This window comes from Poecilia latipinna, unplaced genomic scaffold (assembly GCF_001443285.1).
Source record: "Poecilia latipinna isolate Pla-1442-1.1 unplaced genomic scaffold, P_latipinna-1.0 Scaffold1186, whole genome shotgun sequence".
NCBI lineage: Eukaryota > Metazoa > Chordata > Actinopteri > Cyprinodontiformes > Poeciliidae > Poecilia > Poecilia latipinna.
Window position 1 is genome coordinate 318,644 of NW_015113802.1, and position 22,370 is coordinate 341,013.

Genomic DNA, 22,370 nt, shown 5'->3' on the forward strand with positions numbered 1-22,370 from the left:
TGGTGATACTTGGGAATAGAATACAATATGCTTTTTCCCTCTTGCATAGGCTGTTTTCTAATGTCAGCTACATTGAGGTTTGTAGTTGACAAACTTCAATGTTGATTTGCAGCATAGATGTTGTTTATCTAAAGAAAAAAAATCTTATAAATTTAATTGGTACATAATTCAAATGGAGCATGTTAAAAATAATGATTGTCTTTATCAGTGTTAAAGATACTTGGTTGTAGTCAAAGAAACAAAAACAATCGTGTGAGCACAAATCAACTCACCAAAATCGCTGATGCATTGTGGGAGGAACTGTGTTGTTGGTGGATCTCATAAAATTTATTTCTCAATAAAAATGTGACATTATTGCAGTGTTGAAAGTGGCCTTTTTTTCCTCTGAACATTTTTGAATTTTTGCAAACATAAAACAATATTGTGTGTTTGCAACCTTATGTCAGCTGAACATTCTCCAAATTGATATGCACATAACTGTGCATTACTTTGTAACCTCTTGGTAAGCACATTTCTGTGAGAAAGCATTGCCAGAAAAAACACAGAAAGTCTTTTTTAATTATTTCATTTATTATGAGCAAAGCCTATGCAAATTAAGAGGTGAAAAAAATAACCTTGTTGAATCATGTCTGAACTGTGTTTGACCCCATTTTTTGGAAAGCTGATGTCAAAAAGTGATGATCACGTTTTGGAACATGTGCATTTCTTTGCATCGTAACCATAAAACTAACAGCATTGGAAAAAACAACCTGGTGCATAAATGCTACGGTGGTGGTGGTGTGATGACATGATCTATAGTCGCCAATGAATGGGTAGACCTGGACTACATTGGATATTAAATTTTGATTGAGATATTTTTGCAGGACCCTGAGTGTGGCATTCAGGTTTACAAATCTTCCATTTTGGCTGAATGAAAGCAGTTTTGCAAAGAAAAGTGGGTGAAAATTAAGACTCATTGCCATTTAGGATCTCAAGCCCTTAATGGCAGAAGCTGCCATGAAAAGTGGCACACGCAATTAATAGGTTTCGGGTGCAAATAGTTTTTCACACTTGTCTTTTTTTTCCCCCCTTAATTCATAAACTTGTCATCTGCATTTTGTCTCTACTGTGGTTATGTTTATCTGTTATTAAAATTTGCTTAGTTTGAAAGATTTAGGTGTAACAAAAAAACAGAAACAGAAGAAATATGATATGAATACTTTCACAATCCTGTATATGCACCTATTTGTAGATAGTTGGATAACTAGTCCACCATTGTTTTTTTTTATTGTTGTATTGTAAAAGAGTACATGTCTGAAGCTAATTCATCAACATTTGGATTATTTCTAATAATCAGACGTTTTTCCGTACCTGGTGGTTGGAGAGGGGGAACTCCAAAACGTATATACACACATAAATAAAGGGGTAAAACGTGCCTGAAGTCTTACTGTCCTCTGTGCAAAAAGCAAACATCTTAAAGTAAATTACAAGTTTAAAAACACTTCACATAATCTCATATTGTATAAAAGCAGGTTTTGCGAAACTAAGTTAATTTGGGTGGAACAATTTAAGTGGACAGCAGTGATTGCAGAGGAATGCTGGGGATTAGTGGTAAAGAAAGCTGGAGGATGCAAACCACAGATTGGGATGTGGGCAGATAAGTGCTGTGCTTTTTGCACTGCGGATACAATCCATCCCAAGCACTGGGCATTATTATGGCAACTGAAATGTTTACAAGAAGATTAAGGCTTACATATTTAGCCGTGAAGCAATTACTAAGAACCTGCACTAATCCAGATGTACCAACACCATGTTAGACCTCAGGTTATGCACAGTGCAGACAGCGCGTATAGTTGCATGTCATTCATGGATGATTTGCACACATTTTTCACATCTGCCCACAAATTCTCTGAGGGATTGAGATCAGAGCTTTGTGATGACAACGCCAAAACATTGACTGTTTTCCATAAGCCACTTCATGAACACTTTGGCTGTTTGTTTAAGATCATTGTTCATTTGTAAGACCAATTTGCACTTGAGCTTTAACTTCTTGACTGATGTCTTTAGATCTTGCTTCAATATTTCCTCATAATGTTCTTTTCTCGTGATTGCCATCTATTTTATAAGTACACCACCTCCTCCTGCAGCAAACCAGCCCCACAGCATGACGCTACAAACCCCCATACACAATAGAGATGGTGTTCCCAGGCTTACAAGCCGCCCCCTTTTTTATCCAATGTAATAATAGTCATTGTGGACAAACCACTTTAGTTTCATCAGACCACACGATGTGACTCAAAAAATGGAGATGTTTGTCCCTGTGTGCATTTGCAAATTGCAGTCTGCCTGTTATATGTTTCATTTGGAGTAAAGGCTTTCTTCTTGCTGAGTGGTCTTTCAACCCGTGTCCAAAACAGGACACAGTTCACTGTGGATAATGAGACTGTGCTACCAGCTTCAGGCAGCATCCTCACAAGGTCTTTGGCTTTTTTTTTTTTTCTTCTGGGGTCAATTTTCACATCTCAGACCAAAATACGCTCACCTCTGGGACACAGAACTCATCTCCCTCCCGACTGGTTTAATGGTGGACATACCCATCGTCTGTATACTTGCATATAATTGCATGAACAGATGAATTCTGCAGCTTCAAGCATCTGGAAATTGTTCCCAAGGAGGAACCAGACCTGTGCAGCTCCATAGTTCTCTTTCTTATATCTTGGTTGATTTCTTTTGACCTTGCCATTGTGTCAAATAAGAAAGAAGTGTGTTCAAGACGTGGCCTTAACATACATGAATAGATGGGTCTCCAATTAACTCAAATGTGTCAGTTAACCTATCAGAAGTTTTGGAAGCCACGACATCGTCATCTGACTCAGTTTAGTACGTATAGGCAGTAAAATCAATAAGCCAAGCTTATGTTCTATGAAAACAATAGCAGAGTTTTCAAAGTAATGGTACCAGTGGGTCCAAAGATGACTCTTGGAATTAAACACAGCCCAAACCTAATAAGCCAGGTGTTTTTTTCCCTTTAAAGAGTTTTAACTTATCTTTGTGAAGAAACAGGTTCAGTAATTTCTGTCAAACATTCAATTCAGTCATAATCTAACTCTTCTGTCTGTTCTTTTACAAACCTTTGGGTGTTATGATCCAAAACCTTTTCTAGGCATGGATGTTTTTTGTCCAAAAATACACCGCTGGTTAAATACTTAAAATTTAAACTTGTAGGAGTCAAAGAAAAAAAAAGACTTAGTGGTGTAGCAGAATGAGAAAAGTACATATAATTTTGTTTTTAAAACTGTAATTAACATGATACTGTTGTGCACAACTGAGAGATAAAATACAAAACCAAACGAAGAAAAAAGAAAACTCTTTCTCTTTTCTTTTCTCTTTTCAATAGAACCGAAGTTCAACTTTGATTTCCCAAATTTTAGGCTTTTGTCGAACAGATTTTCTTTCAAAGTAAATGACACAGTAAAATACATAATTATTCCTATTGTGCGTCTTTGAATACTTGAAAGTTAATTTTTAAAAAATGCATTTACTGATATCACATGTTTTAAATACATGTGTAATACAAGTAAAAAAAAATAATTTTACGCAAAATTAAAAACATGAGTAATACTTTTATTTTGAAAACTGACGCCAGCCGGAAGTTTGCATGCACCACAAAATAATACGGAAATAGAGATTACACTTCTGCATCTCTACATTGTATGCGGTGAGGACGTTTAACTCCTTATAAGATCTTGAAGCGTCAAAGATAACAATCTCAAGGGTTTGTGTTTGTTTATTTTTAATGTGATTTTATTTTCAAAAATTACGATAATTGTTCCATTTACTTATCAGCTGTTGAAAAGGATTGTCAGTTTTTTTTAAATATCCTGCTATCTGTTGCAATTATGGTCAAAATTGACTTCCTGCTCGACATTAGTTTTGTGTGTGTGTGTGTGTGTGTTGCTCAGGTCAGAGTTTTAATTTATACCGAGTTCACATTTATTCTCTATGCTACCTCGTTGTACTGTTAGAAATCATATGTACACCAAATGTAACCCGTAGATTTTACTGGCTGTGTCTAATTTGTGGTCACTTTGACATTTCTTTCCACAGATGACATTAGAGGTGAAAGTGGCCTTTCTTCCTCCTCTTTTTATGTTTGTCTTGTCACTTGGTTCTGAAAGCCATACTCTCTCTGAGCGCTTCAGAAGTCCTGCCATCAGGGTTGTATCTAATGAAACCACAAAGAAAGGTAAATAATTCATACACCTTAGCAACCAGTTGTTTTTGCAAGAAAAAAAACACAAATCATAGCTTTCATATTGAACTACTCTACTAGCCTTTTTTTTTTTTCAAAAGTAGTAGTCTCCTTTATTGAAACAATCCAGTAAATGAGAGCCACTGTTCTCTGCAAACAGTTCTGTGCAGTAAAGATTTTTTGTTATTGGACATAATGGCTCACTGCCCAGGGCACCATTACGTCCGAGGGCAACACAAAAAAAAATTAGGTTAGCTGCACTCAAATTTGTTTTTTTTTAAATGGTACCTTGCATATCTAGACAGTAGAGAGTGGATACCCCCACAGTGTTGCTTTAGTGTAAGCACTGTACATTTTGCTAAAAGTATTGAAACTGGTATGTCTATTTTATTCAATTTTCTTTCTATTAGTATTTATTTTTTTTCTATTCATGTCTTTAGGTTTTCAGAACTTACATTTGTCTTTTTACCTTCTTTCCCTCAAACTACACAATTGCCTCTTGTTCTATTTATTTATTCAACATTTGATTATATCTAGTGTGTTTTGAGTGCTGTAAAGCAGTGTTTCCCAACCCTGGTCCTCAAGGCATACTGTCCTACATGCCTTAATGTGCCTGATTCAGCTGATTGCAGTTCAGCAAACGCCTGTTTATCAGTCATTGATTGAAATCAGTTTGACTGAAGCAAGGAAATACCTAAAACATGCAGGGCAGTGGACCAGGGTTGGGAAACACTGCTGTAAAGTTCTTACACTTCTCTGTATAAAAAGAGCTCTACAAATAAAGTTTGATTGATGGGACTTTGTTGTTGATACCTTTTCTCTAACTTCAAAGTCAGGGATCTACAGCTCCAGTCATTGAGTGCTTGTGTCCTGCAACTTCTGGATACCTTCCTGCTCAAACACACCTGAACTAAATGAATAGTTAATGACCAGGCCTTTGCAAAATTTGTTGACACACACAGGAGGCAGTTTGGCATTTTGAGTCGGGTGTATTGGAGCAGAGTTGAACCAGTTGGGGTAAATTTTCTGGGACAATCTCTTGGAAGATCTGTAGCTGATTTACATTCTTTCTCCTTGTTAATCTTTTTATCTATTGGACTGATTTGATTGCTGATGTTTTCACTTCTTGGCTTTGTGTTAACACTTAACTCCAGACCAGCAAACAGCCAAAGTTTCTTTTATAGAGGGTATAACACTTCACAGTGATAATTCATAAGTTATATTGTGTCACCTTCACCAAACTGTTTCTATCTATTCAGGAATGTATCAACATGTTATTGTCGACATAATCCAGTAAAATAAATCCTAATTGTTCTGCAGTAGATTTAGTCAAACTTTTATAAAAAGAAAGAAAATACAGTTTGTATTCTTTTGGAACCCAGCTCCAGATGTAGCAGCAGAGGTGGGAAGATATGAAGATGTGGCCAAGCGCATCATTGAGCTAGCTGTATTTGGTGCGGCCCAGAACCGCTCCTACAGACGGCTGGCTGACTTTACTGACACCATAGGGAACCGGGTCAGTGGGTCACAGAACCTGGAAATGGCTATTAAATACATGTACAATGCCATGAAACAGGATGGACTGGATGTTCATCTGGGTGAGTTTTGAAGATATGCTACGAAATCTTTCCTGAGAACCTCGATTTATTTATTTTCTTTTTGCATTTGTGTTCACTTGTCTTGTTTTTTCTACAGAACCAGTAAAAATCCCTCACTGGGTAAGAGGAAAGGAAAGTGCAGAGATGATTAAGCCCAGGACCAAGAGCCTGGCCATGCTGGGCCTGGGCAGCAGTGTCGGAACGCCTCCAGAAGGTTGACGATCACACTTTATTAAGCCATGTTAATTTGTGCACCAGCACTCCATTAGCATTCACTGACTCGTTCCTATCTGTTCAGGTGTTGAGGCTGAGGTGTTGGTGGTTCAGTCTTTTGAGGAACTGAAGCGTAGAGCCAGCGAGGCCACAGGGAGGATTGTGGTTTTTAACCAGCCTTTTACTAACTACCCGGAGACGGTTGCTTATCGCGGTTTCGGTGCTTCAGAGGCAGCTAAAGTGGGAGCTGTGGCCACACTCATTCGCTCTGTCACCCCTTTCTCTATAAACAGGTATTTGTCCCCTTTCGCTGTCTAGTGCCCCTCCAGTTAATGCGGATAGTTTCCCATTGTTGTGCTTTTTCCTTCTAGTCCTCACACAGGTTGGCAGATCTACGAAGAGGGAGTGAAGCGAATCCCCACAGCCTGCATCACAGTGGAAGATGCTGAGCTAATGTGGCGTTTGGCCCAAAACAAACAGAAGATTGTGGTCAGACTCATAATGGGAGCCCAGACTCTGCCAGATGCTGACTCTTTTAACACAGTGGCCGAAATAAGAGGCTGGCAGCACCCGGAGCAGGTAGCATTCACTCATGTCTACCTGCATGACTTATTTATCTCTGTAAACCATCAGACCACAGTCTCTTTGTTTTTACCTCACACAATAAATCTTAGTCGCAGGGTAAGCGTGTTGGGTGGATAATCTGAATGATGTGCATGGAAAAATTAAAATATTGTTTAAGGTTTATACAATACTAAATCTAAAAAAAATCGTTCTGTGTCCCTACTTTATCATGTTGGAGAAGGATTGCAAGGCTACCCCTGGTTTTCCTTAACAAAGATTTCCCAAAGTGTTTGGTCAGCATTTATTTTGCTGTAGAGGCACCTGGTCTTTCTGGGAACCTCTATCTCACAGAGCAGATTTCTGTTATGTAAACAAGTGTATTTCTATGTTCATAAACTTCCAAAATGTAATTATTTGAACTGTGATTTAGTTATAAGTAGTATAAAGTTGGCCTGGCACTTTTTTGCCTAGGGTGTCTTTTCCTCACCGACCCTTGATGGATCTGGTTGGGTTTTAGTGTCAGGGCAGATTTTTTTTTTTCTGTAAAAGGAGAACAAGATATTCCTCCTGATGCATAAATGGCTTTGTTTCAATAAAACAATAGATTGCATGTTGCTACGACAACAAGGAGAGCTGGTCATAATAGTTGTAAAGAGATATGGGCCGTTTCTCAATACTCAAAAACGCAAGTACGTTCTTGAGTTCTTGGCAAGTACGTACCCGCAAGAACAGTTGAAAGTCTGTTCTTACCGAGTTCACAAGGACGCAGTATGCTAGTTCGCCAATTGGAAAAGGGCGTTCTTGATGACGTCACTCAACTAGCGTAAATTTCAATAAATTCAAATTAACACAGGATGATTCCTGTTAATTAATTAATGGTGGTAAAAATGCAATACATTTCTGTACTGACCTTCTATATTTACCGCTGCTGGTGGCGCATTGCATTGTGGGATATCTTGCTGCCTCAAGTCCGCAGAAGGATGCATTGACGCATCCTCGATAAAATGGGCGGAGCAAGAACACATCCGGGTACTTTGAGCGTTCTTGCTTGGATGTGTACTTTGAATTGGAACAGTACTTGGGCCGCTGTCGATGACGTTTCACGAGGACGCGAGAACACAAGTACAGACAAGAACGCATATTGAGAAACGGCCATGATTTCTCCCCCCCAACTGGTCCTCAACTTTTATGTTATGAGTCTTCTATGGGGAAATGACAAAGTAATTGGTCTATAAATGCACTGTCTGAAAAATCATTTATAGCTTATCCTGACAGAAGAGAGGAAGTGTAACAAATATAGTTCTGCTCAAATTATTTACACTTAAGGCAGTGCTTCTCAATTTTAGTCGTTAGGCCCTCCTGTTCTGCTTGTTTTAGATGAGCCTGTATTCCAGAACAGCTGATTCAAATGATTGCATGACCATCACCCACAGCTTCATTACAGGTGTGTGGCAGAAGGGAAACACCTAAAACATGCAAGGCAGGGGGCCGTGAGGACAGGAATTGAGAAACAATGTTTTGATTTGACCAAAATGAGTCTTCTGACTGGAAGTAATAATGCTTTTGAGTGGCCAAGCCAAAGTCTGGCTTGAATCTGATAGTTGAGTAAAGATTAAGGTGATGGCAAGGAGGCCTTCAATCTGTATAATGAGTTTCCCTTTAAGTTTTGAGAAGAGCATAAATAATGTTCGACATGCCTTTACAAACAGAAGCTGTGACAGTTTTCTGGTCTGATACCTTCAAGAGCTTTTGTAAAACACAATGCCAAGTAGGAAAGACTTATTTGAGAAGCAACTCCTGATGTCCATCAATCTGAAAAGCTCTATTAAAAAAAAAGGATTTTCCCCTAAACCGGGGTGATCATCAGCAAATGGAAAACATTTAGGACAGCTGATAATTATTCCTGCAGGAAAAGGTCCAGCAAGCAGCTCTGAAGGTCAGACTGAGATGAATCTCCAAAGCTGAGCCCTGGGCCTCAGTTTGCATGTTACATGTTCATACATTTTTTTAAATAATATTTGAAATGTATGCACTTTAATTTCCTCTTTCTCAATCAGATTTAAGTTAGCTACTACTGAGCTTTCTATCCCAGCAAGCATTGCACAGTTTCTAGCAGCGGCATAAAACTTAGTTTTGTCATTTTTGACAAGGTGCTGATTTTATGCTCCATGTGTCAATACAAATTATGATTCATCAATTAGGATTTTCATTCTTAACACTACATTAGAAATAAGTTTATAATGTTTTTGCTTTTTGAGCTTCTAGCCACGGTCCTGAGCTAACATTCAGTCCATCTGTGTAGGAAAGGGAACTGAAACACATGGTCAGTCTGACATCATGTCTGGCCCTGAAACTTTGTGTTCCAGCTCACTGTAGCAGCAGCAGTTGTGGCTGGCTGTGTGTGTGTGTATGAGAGAGAGAGGGAGAGAGAGCATGCACACTTGCTTAAAGAAAAATGTACATTTGAGGTTTTGTGAGTCATTTCCAGTTAGGTTGCCCTTTTAAGTCATCCAAGACTGCTGAGGTGCTTGGATTTTTTTTTCCCTCCCACTCAGACTTTGCTTTCAATCTTTCTTTGAAATAAAATTTTGAAACAGGATATGTACTAGTTTATTCCCCTGTAGTAGGTTGTGCAGCTTGTTGAACATGTAAACTGTCTGCAAAGTTTACACTGATGTTTGGAGGCTTTGCTGTTTTTCCATCAGAAAGGCTCTGATGTAGTTCTCTGAATCACTGTGTAGGATTTCTGCTTCACTTGTTTTGTTTGTGCTGCCTAATACATATTTTAAACTGTATAGTAATCATTTCTAAAGCTTTTCCCCTTCAGTTGTGTCTAGACTTGTAAGTTGTTAGGCTGGGAACAAGCTGTACAATCTTTTTCCTGATTTTACCAAAGATTCACTGCTGTACTAAGCTTGTATCCGTCTGAACTAGTTGGGGACAGTCGGCATGGCTACTTGAGACAAAATATCTGGGGGTGTGAAGGCTACGGATGCAAATTTAGAGATCTTTGAGGGAAACGGATCCAACCTCAGACGCAGTCAGTGAAACGTTAAAATATTTCAGGCAAATGTAGTGTGAACTGATTATTACCTACCTAACTACATTCGTGTGTTAACAGCATCTTATCTTTTCTGTAACAGGTTAGTTACAGTACAAAAACTGAACATGTCAAATATACACAACAAATGAGAACCAAAACACTAGAGGTTGTTTTAAATTTGTTTTAATTTAGTTCGAAATAAATGCAGCAATTAGATGTTCAGAATGGAATATATAAATGTATTTTTATGGAATGTTTGTGAGTACTCCCAGTCTTTTCTAAATCTGTAAAATGATGGAAGTGTGGTGTTTTTCCAGATTTAAACACCATGGCATTACCATGCCAGTGTTTTTGGAATATGTAAAAAAAAAATGCACATGTTAAACTAAGCAAATATGCAGCTAAAAGTTGTTGAAGGGTGACATTTTGACATTATGTTAATTCAGGCATCAATGCATAAAACTTCCACGAAAAAGATTTATGTTGCAACTCGTCCAGTGAAAAGAACAAAGTAAGACAAACTGTTGTCTGAGAAGCAGCAGCTTGGTGGCTTAAATTGGCAACTTATCCAAGGAAATGAGAAGTGCTCTGAGCTGAGTCTGATCTGCCAGTAAATCACATCGGTGTTAAATGATGTGTCCAAACTCTGAATTAAAATTCCAATTGAATTTAGATAGATTTTGTCATTTCTCTTATTGTTATGATCATTTTTCCCAGCAGCCATGTCAGCAGAGTACTTTGTATTGCAGTGGCAGTCTAAAATATAGTTTTAGTGAATGGAAGCAGCTGAAAGTCTTATCGGTCTTTTTCCACATAATCAACCTTTATCATAAGCATTCGAATAAACTACATATTTCTTTTCTTTTTTTGCTTTGTTTTTAATCTGTAAAGCTCTTTGAGTTTCTGCTGGGGTGAAAACAAAGGTTCACTTGATAATGTGCCTGTCAAAACAATGTTTTTACCGCGTAGCCCTGTTTTAACACAAATACTTTTTCCCTAAAAAAGCTAATGGCATACATCTGGCTGACAGAAGTGAAGTTGTAATACTCACCTACAGTCAGACAGCAGCTGCAGAGAAACACTTTATATGCTTCAAGTTCTAGAGCTGCAGCGTCTTTGGTTAAAAACTAAGGAGGGATATTTGGAGGGAGTTGTCATTTATTTAACACCACAACCCACAGAGGTCGGCAGACATTTTGTACTGCCAGAGGACTGCTTTGAAATCATAGTAAACCTATATATTTTCATAGCTGGGAAAATTAATGCACACAACAGACACCTGTGGTTGCATTGATGGTCTGGCTGCTGACTCTGCTTAAATTATCCGCCATCAATTATGGATGAAAAAAACAATGTCTTTTGTTCCTTCTCTTGAGTCCTGTTCTTATACATAAGCATTATTTCAGGTTTTGAAACTGTTTCTGTTGGGTGAGAAGAGCCAATCAAGTGCTCACTCCATTGTTTTTGAGTGGGTGGGAGATAAAGCAATTTGCTTAAGAAGCAAGTGATTATTTGGTGCTGTAGTAACTGACAGTGTAACTAAATGTGAAATGTCCTCAGTTTAAATAGTGTAAAAGTTGCTTCTCCACTGATTAATAATCCATCGCTGACAGAGGATTTAAGCTGGACACGGAACATTTCATTTCAAGGAATGTTATGACTTCTGGGTTGTTGACCAGATAGTTTGTCAGGTCAAGATCTGCTTTTCGTAACTTGGGGGTCAGAATCGTCCAGCTGATAGGAATGTATGTCTCGCTTTCAGATTCCTGAACCAGATACAGAGATTCTGTTCTTTTACCTTTTTTGATCTTGTGTGTTAAGGGGGAAAAAAATCAGCTGTTTTTTGTTTGATGGCATAATGTCCATTAAATGTAAGATATATTGTTTGCTCAATAGAGTTGTTTAGAGATGTGGACGTAAAAAGGGCTGGGTAGCAAAATCTTATTCCGTGGAATATCCCTGAATGTGCATTTTGAAACCGCTGCGTCCTTGCGCTCCTGCAGTGGCTCCTGTTGATGTTTACACAGTTTATCTGCACTCTCTGACAGGTTGTCCTATTGAGCGGTCATCTGGACAGCTGGGATGTGGGCCAGGGCGCCATGGATGATGGAGGTGGAGCCATGATATCCTGGGAGGCTCTGTCCCTCATCAAGGACCTGGGTAACCCTTGGGGAAATGTAGAGGGAAAAGTTCCACATATATAATATTTAGCTCTTAATACCTCTCCTTCTTATTTTACGTCTTTGCCTGCATAACCAGGGCAGTTTCTGCTCAGACATGTCGATATCACTCTTTATTTCTGCCTTTGCGGGCTTGTAGTTTTAGAGGAATGACCTTTAGACACAGTGCTAGGGCTGGTTTGGGCTAGTTTTCACTATCTGCAGTCTTTAGAGGGGATTCACCTAAGGAGTAGGGTTTCAGTTGCTTTAGGAGGAAAAATCCCTCGCATCCATTTTAAAAACCAATCTTTGAAGGAGATTTACGCACTGATGTAATATCTATGTAACGAGACGATGTGATGGTGTGGCCGTTGATATCTTCAGCTTTGTTTTGCAGATGTTCTTTGGGAACATTGCATCCTACAAAATCTGATATTGCTTTAACTCATGAGAAATATGAGCCTATTGTGTTTCAGAAGTTCCTTTCACCTCTGACATTCCCATTGTTTTCCTTGGACTGGCCTCATTTTTAAGCATGACAGAAAGGCTGCTTGCTGCAAAAATATTCCCAGCTCCTCCTTTTGTTCAAACATTAGAAATATGGTGAGCAGTAATGGAAATACAGCAGTCCCATAGCTGGAGGAAATAACCTATTGCTCTTCCCGTTAACCCTTTGTTAAAACAGAGAGAGATATTCCTCCAGATTGCAGAAGGCAAGACAGTAATCGGTGTCCCAGGCATCCTCATCACTCTGTGGAGAGCTTTCCTGTCAGCTATTGTGCATCTGCTTTGCCAAGACGTGGTTAGGAGTTTCTCCGTGAAGATGGAGGGAGGAATTCCCTCTTGATTCAGATTTCTGAGGAGGCTGAAATCCTCTGCTGGGCTTTCTTTGCCTTTTATTTTGGTGTTAACGCTCCAGGAAATAGGTCGGGATTTTATCATATTACATTTTAGTGAAGATTTAAAGTTTCTCCAGCATTTTAATTTAACTTGATCATTTTTAGCTGGAAATAAAAGACATCATAGAGGCCTCCCTTCAGCAGTTAAGTCAAAGGATTTATCTCCTTGGAAATCATCTGAAAAGGAATCTGGAGCCTCTCGAGGAATGTTAAGGAGTGACTTGCTGCTGCAGCGCCATTCTGGGCCTCTTCTCTTATTGCTGCTGCTTTGTTGGCGTCAGTCCTTAAAACAGCTTGGCTCACAAAACTAACCTCACATTTACCCTTCCAAACTACAACTGGACCCTCTGATGCTTTTAGATATGACCACTGCAGATTAACTCTAACCACAGAGCAGAGCATGCAGGACAGAGAGGCCTGAGGACCAGGGTTGGGGACCTATGACCTAAGTGACAAACTAAATACTAAACTCTTTTGGTTGTGTTTCATGTACACAACTGATAGTAGTTCACTTAATAGAACTATAGATTTCTGCAGCCTCTCCACTGGCTATGCGTCACTTGGCCGGGTCTTTAGAAAAATGTTGTCCTTTCCCAGCCTGTTAGTTTTGGTGAATAACCATATCTTGGTAGGTCTGAAGCATGGCTAGGATTCTTTAAAATCCTAGCCATGCTTTAATCTTCTCCACAACTGCGCCCCTGACCTATCTGCTGTGTTACCTGGTCTTCTTGATGCCGTTTGTTCACCAATGTTCTCCAGGCGACTAAACAGTGTGTTCATCTTCTCGAAGGTTTGCGCCCAAGAAGAACTTTGCGAGCGGTTCTGTGGACAGGTGAGGAGCAGGGTGGTGTCGGTGGACAGCAGTACTTCAATCTACACAAGGTACTACTGCTCTCCACTTAAGAGAGGGGGGAAAAACACAATAACAGCCTGAAAGCAAATATCTCTCCTGCTGAAACAGAGCAGGAAGGGTCAGGACATTGTGAAAGCGCCGCGTACGAGTGTGGAAATGTTCTTCCAGCAGACTGGTGAGCACTTGGCCAGCTCCCAGATTTTTCTATGCAGCAATCGAGTCTTACAGTTTCCTTTTTTAGAGCTTTGGCTTCCCACCAGGCTCTAAATCCTGATAAGCCAACTACTTGAAACCAGAGATAAAGAGGTTATGCATTTTTGAAAACAAACTAATCATTTTTCACAAGGATGCCATAACTCTCATGAGGGCTTTTTATGTTCTTTCTGAAATGTGTAAATAACAATTTATTTCCCTTTTATAATAACAAAGTCACTTTAGCGACTCCTAGTGGTTGTTTATAGTATGTGTGATCAGATGTAAAGGTTGATGTAACTGACTGGATTGAATCTTTTGTGGGGTTACAAACCATTTTGTGCCTTTTTTTTTTTCATGCTTTCCCAACATTGTGTTTACATTTGCTTTATCCTCACCCACCCGCTTCACTTCCTTTCCACACATAGGAGAACATCTCCAACTTTGACCTTGTTATGGAGTCTGACTTGGGGACGTTCACCCCGATGGGTCTGCAGTTTTTAGGCAGTGATGCGGCACGAAAGGTGAGATCAAAGGTCAAACTACAAAAGGACTCAGCTGTTTTTAGAAAGTTAAGACATCAATTGTACAGGGTGAGGTGAGAAACTGTTGCATGGAAAATATTTGTTCTGTTCAGCTTGAAATACTAAAACTTTACTGTTTATTGTATGCAAAGAAGATACAGAAACATCTAAAAGAAATTATAAAAAATATGTGGAGTAGAAAATGGTTTGTGTTTTTCGATTCGGTAACACTTTATTTGAAGGGGGCTGAATAAGACCGTCATGACACTGTCATAAACATGACATAACATGTCATGAACATGAATAAGCCTTCATGAATATTTATGACTGCTGTCATAAAGCGTCATTCACTAAATTATGACACTTTTAATACAAAGTTGACATTATTCAAAATGCCGTTGTATGACAACTTGACATTAACCAAGAAATCATTACTGTTTAAACTTTACCTTTAATAACATAGTTACCTAATTTTTAAAGTGCAATCAGTAATACTTTTATAACAAATTTATATCAGTAATGATTTCTTGGTTAATGTCAAGTTGTCATAACAAAGACATTTTGAATAATGTCAACTTTGTATTAAAAGTCATAATTTACCGAATGACGCTTTATGACAACAGTCATAAATATTCATGAAGGCTTATTCATGTTAATGACATGTGTTATGACATGTTTATGACAGTCTTATTCAACCCCCTTCAAATAAAGTGTTACCTTAGATTTTATTCTGTCTCTGTCTATTTTTAGTTGTTTCAGTCAGAGCCATTTATATGTTGTTGTTTTTTTTACTTATAATGTAATTTTTCCCCTTTTATTTGCAAAATCTGGCCTTCATTTTAGACAGTTTTCTTCTTTAAAGTCCTCATACCCATCCATCTGTCCTTTCATCCATCAGTCTGTCTTTCTATGCGTCTTCTGTTTCATCTGTCCACACATTCATCCATAAATCTTGAAATCAGACAGCAATTGACTGAGAAATCGGAACATTTGGCTTTGGGAAAATATTGGGAATAAAAATGTATAGGAATCCCGTGTGACACTTTCTCATATGGCTTTGAATCTGTTGTATAATATAAAACAATAGATAGGTTTTACCCCTTTCATTGTTATTAAAAAGCTATAACAACAAATGACTTTCCGTATCTACAGGTGATGGAAGAAGTGATCAAACTTTTGGCTCCCATTAATGTGACCAAACTGGAGACCGACGCTGAGGGAACAGATATCTTTCTGTGGATGCAAGCAGGAGTCCCAGGTTAGTGTGATCAATATGCAATATGCATGTGCAAATGGCACATGAGGTAAAATTAAGTGGACACGCAGAAAAACGAAGACCTATATGTGCTAAAACCTTAAATTGCATTTTTCAGAACATGCATCAAAATGGAAATACCCATTAGTTGTGGTTGTCTTTTTCATAGCCTTTTTCTGCTGATTGCGGAACTATAAACAGCTTGGTTTTGTTATAGGGAAGTGGCGATAGAAATTCAATGGAACCACGAAATGAAACTTTCAGATGGTCTAAGTATGGATATAAAGCTTCCACTCAGAATCCTGGTATGAAGTCAGAGATCGGAAACCGGACCTCTAACTGATGCCAGACGTTGATCTTTGTGAAAACGTAAACTAATATTAAAGCATGGGGCCAAAAAGTATTCTGTGAATTGCTTTGCAGCTTAAATATACATGCATCACTTTTGATCCTGTTGTTGAAACAGTTTCTATCATTTCGTTGTGATGTATGTGATCTTTAGAGGAAACAAAGAGAATCGCATCACAAGAGTTTTCCTTGTGGAACGTTTTAAAAGCTGCAGCGAAACAGCTGAGAGTTCAGTGTCTCGATCAAAGGGCATTTTTCCAGCATTACTGTCTTCAGTGGTGCTGCAATCAGCCTGTTCACTTACTCAATATTATACATGTAATACAAGCCAAAGGGAACAAAACTGAAATTTCAAATTAAACAATTTAGAAAAGATAGGTGCAAGACTGTTTATACAGGGTAAGTATTAATGAAGATACTCTGATCTTTGGCAGCTTTAAACCATAATTTATATATTTTTTCTGAAGATATTCTAAGCAGGAATAAACTTCTCAAAACGGGAACAATTTGCTCTGAATGTACAGCCATAGATATGCAGCAAACCTAGAGCCCTCTCTTCCTGTCTGCTCTTGGATAGTCGCTGTGTTATTGTTGGGTGAAGAAACCATTTTGGAAAGTCCAGAAAGGAGGGTGGGGTACAGATGAAACAAACTGTACAGATCAGTCTCATTTGGTCAGATTCAATGATTCTCTGAACAGGTTTTTAGAGGCTTGCTGCTGTTTGTTGCTGATTATTTGCGAGATGGTATTTCAGGCTTAAATAACAATGATGATAAACCAACTGCTTTTTGTACAAATTTCACACATTAATCTTTTCCAGTTCTATTAGATCACTTTTGAAACAGAAATTAACCCCCAATGAGCCAAGAAAAGCAACTTTATTCAACGCTGTTTGCAAATGTCGTTTGCGCTTCAGATTTACGGGCGTACCAGAAATATGGAAATGTAAAGTTCAGCTAGGAACTTCTGCATGTAAAGAAAAAGGAATTAATTGTACTACATTTTTTTAAACGCATGAAATCTAAGTGATTTAAATTAGTACAGCCCTAAAGTTATTGTTTCTGGCACTCTAAAGGAAGTGCCAGAAACAATAACTTTAGCGTGTTTCTGGCACTTCCTCCTTTTACTCACAGCATTTTTCATGTCAGAGTAATCCAAACATAGGCCCAATTGGAATATTCCTGTCATTTGCAATCAAGACAAATTCTCCCCAATCCTAAAGTCCTGAGATCAGGATTTTAGGATTACCTCTTTAAAACTTTGACCGATTTCAATAATTTAGCAGTTTGTCTTTTTGGAAAACCTACTTGGTCCAAAACTCCAAACTTTTATATATTCATTATTTTCACACATTGTCCTTTTTTTTTTTTTTTTTCAAATATATGAATCCATCCTATTTATCCCAGACAGACTAGTATAAATATGCAGCATATTTAACTGTTTTTTATTACAAAGATGCTGTCTGTTTAAGGAAAACTGTTAAGTGTGAAGAGCAAACAAAAAAGTAAAATAATGTTTTAAAACATTTTTAAGATCAGTAGATGTTTGGTACAGATGACGCTTTATAGGCTGTTGCTTTGACGTCTATCTTGTTTCAAGCAAAAAATAAAAAAAAAGGCATGCACTGAAGAATAAAGACGGCAATGAAATATTTATTTCACAAATCAAATTACACAATCTAATTTGGCCTAAGGCCATAGAGTTGGTAACAAGCTTGGCACGCTTTAATCCAAACTGCAATTTCTTGGCTATTTCAAAGCTTTGTGTCAACATGGTGTGATTTCTTTTCTTTGTGCAGTAGTCTCTGTGGAGTCATTCCCCTCAAAAAGAGAGCTGCTTTGTTACCTCTGTAGCTTCGATCCAGGAAATCCATGAGATCAGAAATCGAACTGAGACACAGGGACGGCTCTGGGTCCCGACAGCTTCTGTGCCTCACAGGGAGCTTCCACAACATGGGGCAGATGGCAAGGTGTGAAATATTGGTGCGAAAAGTTGTGCAATTAAGCCTCACGTGGCTTTTCTAGGTGAGGCGTTGCAGCACCAAAGAAAAAATTGCTCTGCGTGTTAAAGTCTGTCATTCTCCACTCGGAAGTAAAAGACATCTGCTTGCACCTCAGCGTGATGCAGTTCATGTCGAGTTGGATTTGCTGCTCTCTGAGGGGACCACCACCTCCTCTGCCGGGCTGAGTCGAGGTCTCTTGGATGGTCTCTCTTTCAGCTTTTCTCCAGGCTGCAGGAGCAGCAGGGGGCTGTCTAAGGTGATGGTTTCTGTGCAGACGCCACAATTTCGTCTCTTCACTCCGACCTGCGTACCTGCAACACAAATTAACAGAATGTTTAAAACAAATGCATCTGAAGACAATCGTGTGAAAGACCAGTAAGATTTATCGTTTCGATTTATTGAAAGGTTAATTTTCAAACCTGTGCTTTTAAAGCTGTTTGGACACGCGACGGGCAGGCGTGCACCGACTGCTCGTGTTTCTGTGGTTATGGGCTCGGTCTGGGAGGCCACATGGTTTACAGCAGATGCCACCTCACATGTGGTTTTCACACGATATTCCTAAACATTGAAACAAATGATAGGTTTTACACACCCGACCTCAACTGGTCAGCATTATGTTATGTTTTTGAATAACATATCAGGCATAAAGCAATAGTCAGTAGTAAACGAACTTTTTTTTTTCTCATCAAGCTCATGTTAACTCGCTCATGTCCATCTATCCATTTAAACAGAAAATAGTAAAAAAAATAAACACTCTGTTTTCCAGACTAGTTTAAGAATAGTATGAATTTGAGCCTAAACCAAATGGAGGTGATGCAGATACTTTTTGTGTAAATTTCCAGAATAAGATTTTCACTCAATGACCAGTAATTCAATCCAAAAAGTTAAGACATTTCTGACACATTTTTGGATCTACAACAATTTTTATTTTCTACAAAATAATCAGTTTACTTTAGTTTCTTTTCACATGCTCATGTTGAATACATTTAACATGCAAAAATTATATAATTCGAAATTAAAATACTTAGCTATTTCAATTTGGAAAACAAAATTTGACAATTTTAGCCAGCAAAAGAAAAAAGTTTGAACACTGGTATTGGGCCCTTTCCACACTAGACTTGGTGGTCAACAGAAATTTAGGAAATGTATCTATATAGTTTCAGTTTTTGAAATGCATTTACAAAATACAACAATTCCAAATAGGGATGAGTATTTATCATATTATGTGATAAATTTCTTAGAAGAATTTTGATTTATTGTCACAATAAATTTCAATCAGTGTTAAAACCCCCAATTATTTTTACTATTTTATCCACTGTTAATGAATTTAATATTCTTAAATATATTAATATATTCATTTATATATATATATCACTAAACTGCGAGCAGTTTAGTGATAAATACATTTGTGTTTGTGGGGGTTTGATTAATTTGTCATGCAATCACACCCATGCACTAGAAAATAACTAATAAATAGTTATAGTCGTCACTTTTACCGTTATCACAATAGCACCGCAAAATGTCGTGATAAAAATAAGTCCCCTACTTCCAAGTAATTCACTTGAAGTCCGGTGAATTATTTCTAAGTGAGCGACGTCCCCTCGCTCGGAAGCTCACTGCATAAGATTCGCTCATCTGATTGGTTGAAGCTAGCTCGTGCTCCTCGGCTTATCCAATGATCTATTCGGAATTAGAACTACCGACCGCTTTCTCCTTCCTAGTGCATCTGCACACTTTGCAGGCTTTTTTCCAGCACACACTCGCTTCCTGTACTTACATACACTCCTGGATCGTGATACGGGTTCCGGAGCGTCGGAACCGCTCCATCTCTCAGCTGCAACTTCTCCGACCACTTGGACCAGTTCAGGAAGCAGGCTTTTGTAAAATGCTGTGCACATAACACGAGGTCGGGTTGGTACTGCTTGGGGATGCTGTTGAAGATGAACCGCAACCACTTCTCCTTCTGGTCGGCGCGTTGCGGGAGTCCAAACCTGATCTGTTGAGCATCGCAGTTCAGAATACAGCGTCTTTCCATCTGGGCCATGCCTGCAAACAATGAAGCGTATCTCCGCCGGAAACACGTGACCTCCACTTCCACAAAGAACGGAGATGTGTGTAGTTATTTGTTTGCTCCAGCAAACTTTATAGCCATGTAATATATGAACAGTAATTGTGCAATAAAACCCCAACTCTACTGTATGCATTTATTTATGAATGATTTAATGTTTTACTTGCTTTTTGGAGCTTTCCCAGGAATTTTTCAAATAACTGAAGAAGAAATACAACTCACTCATTAAAAGTATGTGCACATGTAAATTTTATTTTAAAAAGAGGTAATAGTTGTTTTTTATAATAACTAATAGCTTGCACTCCACAAGTCACACCTTTTGTGGAGGATTGGCAAGAAAAAAGCATATTTTCGGAAGCTGGTCACAGTTGATTAAGATGAATTAAGCTAACTACCAGACAGTCCTGGAATAATGTCTATTAAACGCTGTGAAAGACGTGGACGAAGGGGCAGAGGTTTATATTCCAGCAGAAAGATTCTTACACATACGACCAGAACTGGAATAAAACTGTTTACAAGAAAGCATATTCATGTGCAGTACTGGCTTGTCAATGTCCAGACCTAAATCAAATGGGGAATTTGTGGAAACACTTGAAACTATTGTTCTATGTATCGGATCAGATTTGTGACCACTGTGTGTGACTATTATTCTTCATGTTGCACACAGGGGCCAGCCTTCATGTGGCAGACAGTCGTTACTTTTGGTTCCACCACAGCGAGGGCGACACCATGACAGTCCAGGACCCTCACGACATGGACCTCTGCTCGGCGTTGTGGGCCGTGGTTGCGTACGTCGTGGCTGACCTGGAGGACATGCTGCCCAGAAGGCCGTAATGTCAGATTTATCACAACCTGAATCGGGTTGCACTTTTGCTGAATGAGTTTTTGTCCTCAAAACGACACAAGTGTTTGGATGAATGAGAGAACATAACATCTGATGCACAAGGGTAGCATGTAAAGTTAAATTAAGCCCAATATACTTGAAAAGATTTTCAGAATTGGATTTTTACTGGCAATATTCTTGACTGGCAAATGTTCAGTGCAACACCTAGTTTGTACTGGGTGCAAACAGGTCCATTAGCCTGTCTCTAATGGACAATGAGGACAAGCAGGTTTAATTAATGGATGGAGGCATAGCCATTCTTTTTTTTTCCTATTAATGTAATATTGTAATAAAATTAGGCCACAAAATACAGCATAATGCAGATTGCTAAGAGATATTGATGTAGAACTGAGCTTTCTATCCCAGCCAACACTGCACAGTTTCTAGCTGCGGCATAAAACTTACAGCTTTATGTCATTTTTGACAAGGTGCTCGATAAATATTTTCCCTGCACCAAAGACAAAAGCTACATAGACATCTGCTTTTTTTGTTTTCTGGTCCAAGAGATGCGTCTGCTGCACCAGAACGGTCCACAGGTTCACGTTGAGCTGGTCTTGTCCTGAACAGCTTCCTCCTCATATTCCAGTCCAAGTCGAAGTCTCTTGGATCGTCTTTTTACCAGAGTTGGTTGTAGGAGCAGCCGTGGTGACTTTAAGGGGTCTGTGCAGATAATATGATGTTGACTATTAAACATCACCTGTGAGCCTGTTTAAAAAACATAAAAATAAAAATGTTGAAGTAACGGAAAGTTTTCTGAATGAGTTTTATTCCTCAAATTTATTATTTTAGTAGCAGCAATCCCATTATGTGCAAAGTAACATACCTGTAGTTTGAACTTTAATTTGTCGGGGTATCCTGGTCAGCTGTGTGCCGACTGATCGTGTGTTTGTGGAAATGGACGGAGGGTCGGTCTGGGACGCCACATGTCTTACAAAGTACATCACCTGGTACTCTGTCTTTACATGACAGTCCTAAACAGCCACACAAACCGGGAGATTTTACAGCCCTTTTCACAACCTGTCAATATTACCTTACTCTACGCTTTATAACAGGAAATGACAAGCCAAAATCTAATATTAGAGCAGATCAAGACAGTTCACCCCTTAGAATTTTGTGATTTGTTAAATTACATATACTGCGTGCGTCTGCATTGCACAAATTCTAAGTTAAAGTCGAATAAGAAAAAATATATACTTTTATTTATTTTTTTTTATGTAGCTGTTTACTTAAACATATTCAAGTTATAACAATATAACTTAACCTGACATGACAAGTTATAGTTATATATGCTGAAAGTTCAGACGTTCAGCTTTCCTTTGAGGGCAAATCACATTAAAAATGGAAGAAGGGTGTGGGAGTTTCAGCCGCCTTGTTTTTAAAGGGACCAAAAATAATTGGCCAATTGACTCAAAGGCTATTTAATGGGCAGGTGAGTGCTATTCCTTCGATATGCCATATTTACAGACAACCCTCCCCCCCCCCCAAAAAAAAAAAAAAACAATTTGTGGTTTGGTGGTCACATTTTTAAAAATTTTAAT

General features: G+C 38.5%; 3 protein-coding genes across 5 annotated transcripts in view; 1 reads left to right on the plus strand and 2 right to left on the minus strand.

Annotated features, from left to right (window-relative positions):
* The first annotated feature begins 3,635 nt into the window (after window positions 1-3,635).
* Window positions 3,636-21,580, plus strand: LOC106960454 (carboxypeptidase Q). 3 transcript variants are annotated; one of them, XM_015053570.1, is made up of 11 exons: window positions 3,636-3,754; window positions 4,087-4,225; window positions 5,614-5,829; window positions 5,927-6,043; window positions 6,128-6,335; window positions 6,414-6,621; window positions 11,698-11,809; window positions 13,498-13,589; window positions 14,181-14,276; window positions 15,429-15,534; window positions 20,617-21,580. In XM_015053570.1, exons 2-11 carry the CDS (start codon window positions 4,087-4,089, stop codon window positions 20,781-20,783), a joined length of 1,461 nt encoding a protein of 486 aa, XP_014909056.1. In that variant the 5' UTR covers window positions 3,636-3,754; the 3' UTR covers window positions 20,784-21,580. The 3 variants fall into 3 exon arrangements, with proteins under 3 accessions (XP_014909056.1, XP_014909057.1, XP_014909055.1); XM_015053571.1 differs by having other exon boundaries at window positions 3,642-3,697; XM_015053569.1 differs by lacking the exon at window positions 3,636-3,754 and adding an exon at window positions 3,864-3,941.
* LOC106960456 (THAP domain-containing protein 10-like) overlaps window positions 15,445-22,370 on the minus strand; it is a 13,068-nt gene continuing 6,142 nt past the window's right edge. The window contains exon 4 of the transcript XR_001427571.1: window positions 15,445-15,456. The gene's annotated coding sequence lies outside the window, so the exon portion shown is untranslated. The remainder of the gene's footprint in view (window positions 15,457-22,370) is intronic.
* The window catches only part of LOC106960457 (uncharacterized), a 5,749-nt gene continuing 4,317 nt past the window's right edge, over window positions 20,939-22,370 (minus strand). Inside the window, exons 2-3 of the mRNA XM_015053573.1 lie at window positions 21,656-21,803; window positions 20,939-21,537 (exon numbers count right to left, since the gene is read on the minus strand). Of these exons, the coding sequence (XP_014909059.1) occupies window positions 21,371-21,537; window positions 21,656-21,803 (315 nt within the window). The 3' untranslated portion in view covers window positions 20,939-21,370. The remainder of the gene's footprint in view (window positions 21,538-21,655; window positions 21,804-22,370) is intronic.

Excerpts from the sequence above, each read along its gene's own strand:
- LOC106960454 (XM_015053569.1), top strand. The coding sequence starts at position 3,879 with ATGGTCAAAATTGACTTCCTGCTCGACATTAGTTTTGTGTGTGTGTGT. Across the intron at positions 4,226-5,613 it reads TAATGAAACCACAAAGAAAG|CTCCAGATGTAGCAGCAGAG; the intron begins GTAAATAATTCA and ends TTTGGAACCCAG. Across the intron at positions 6,336-6,413 it reads ACCCCTTTCTCTATAAACAG|TCCTCACACAGGTTGGCAGA; the intron begins GTATTTGTCCCC and ends TTTTCCTTCTAG.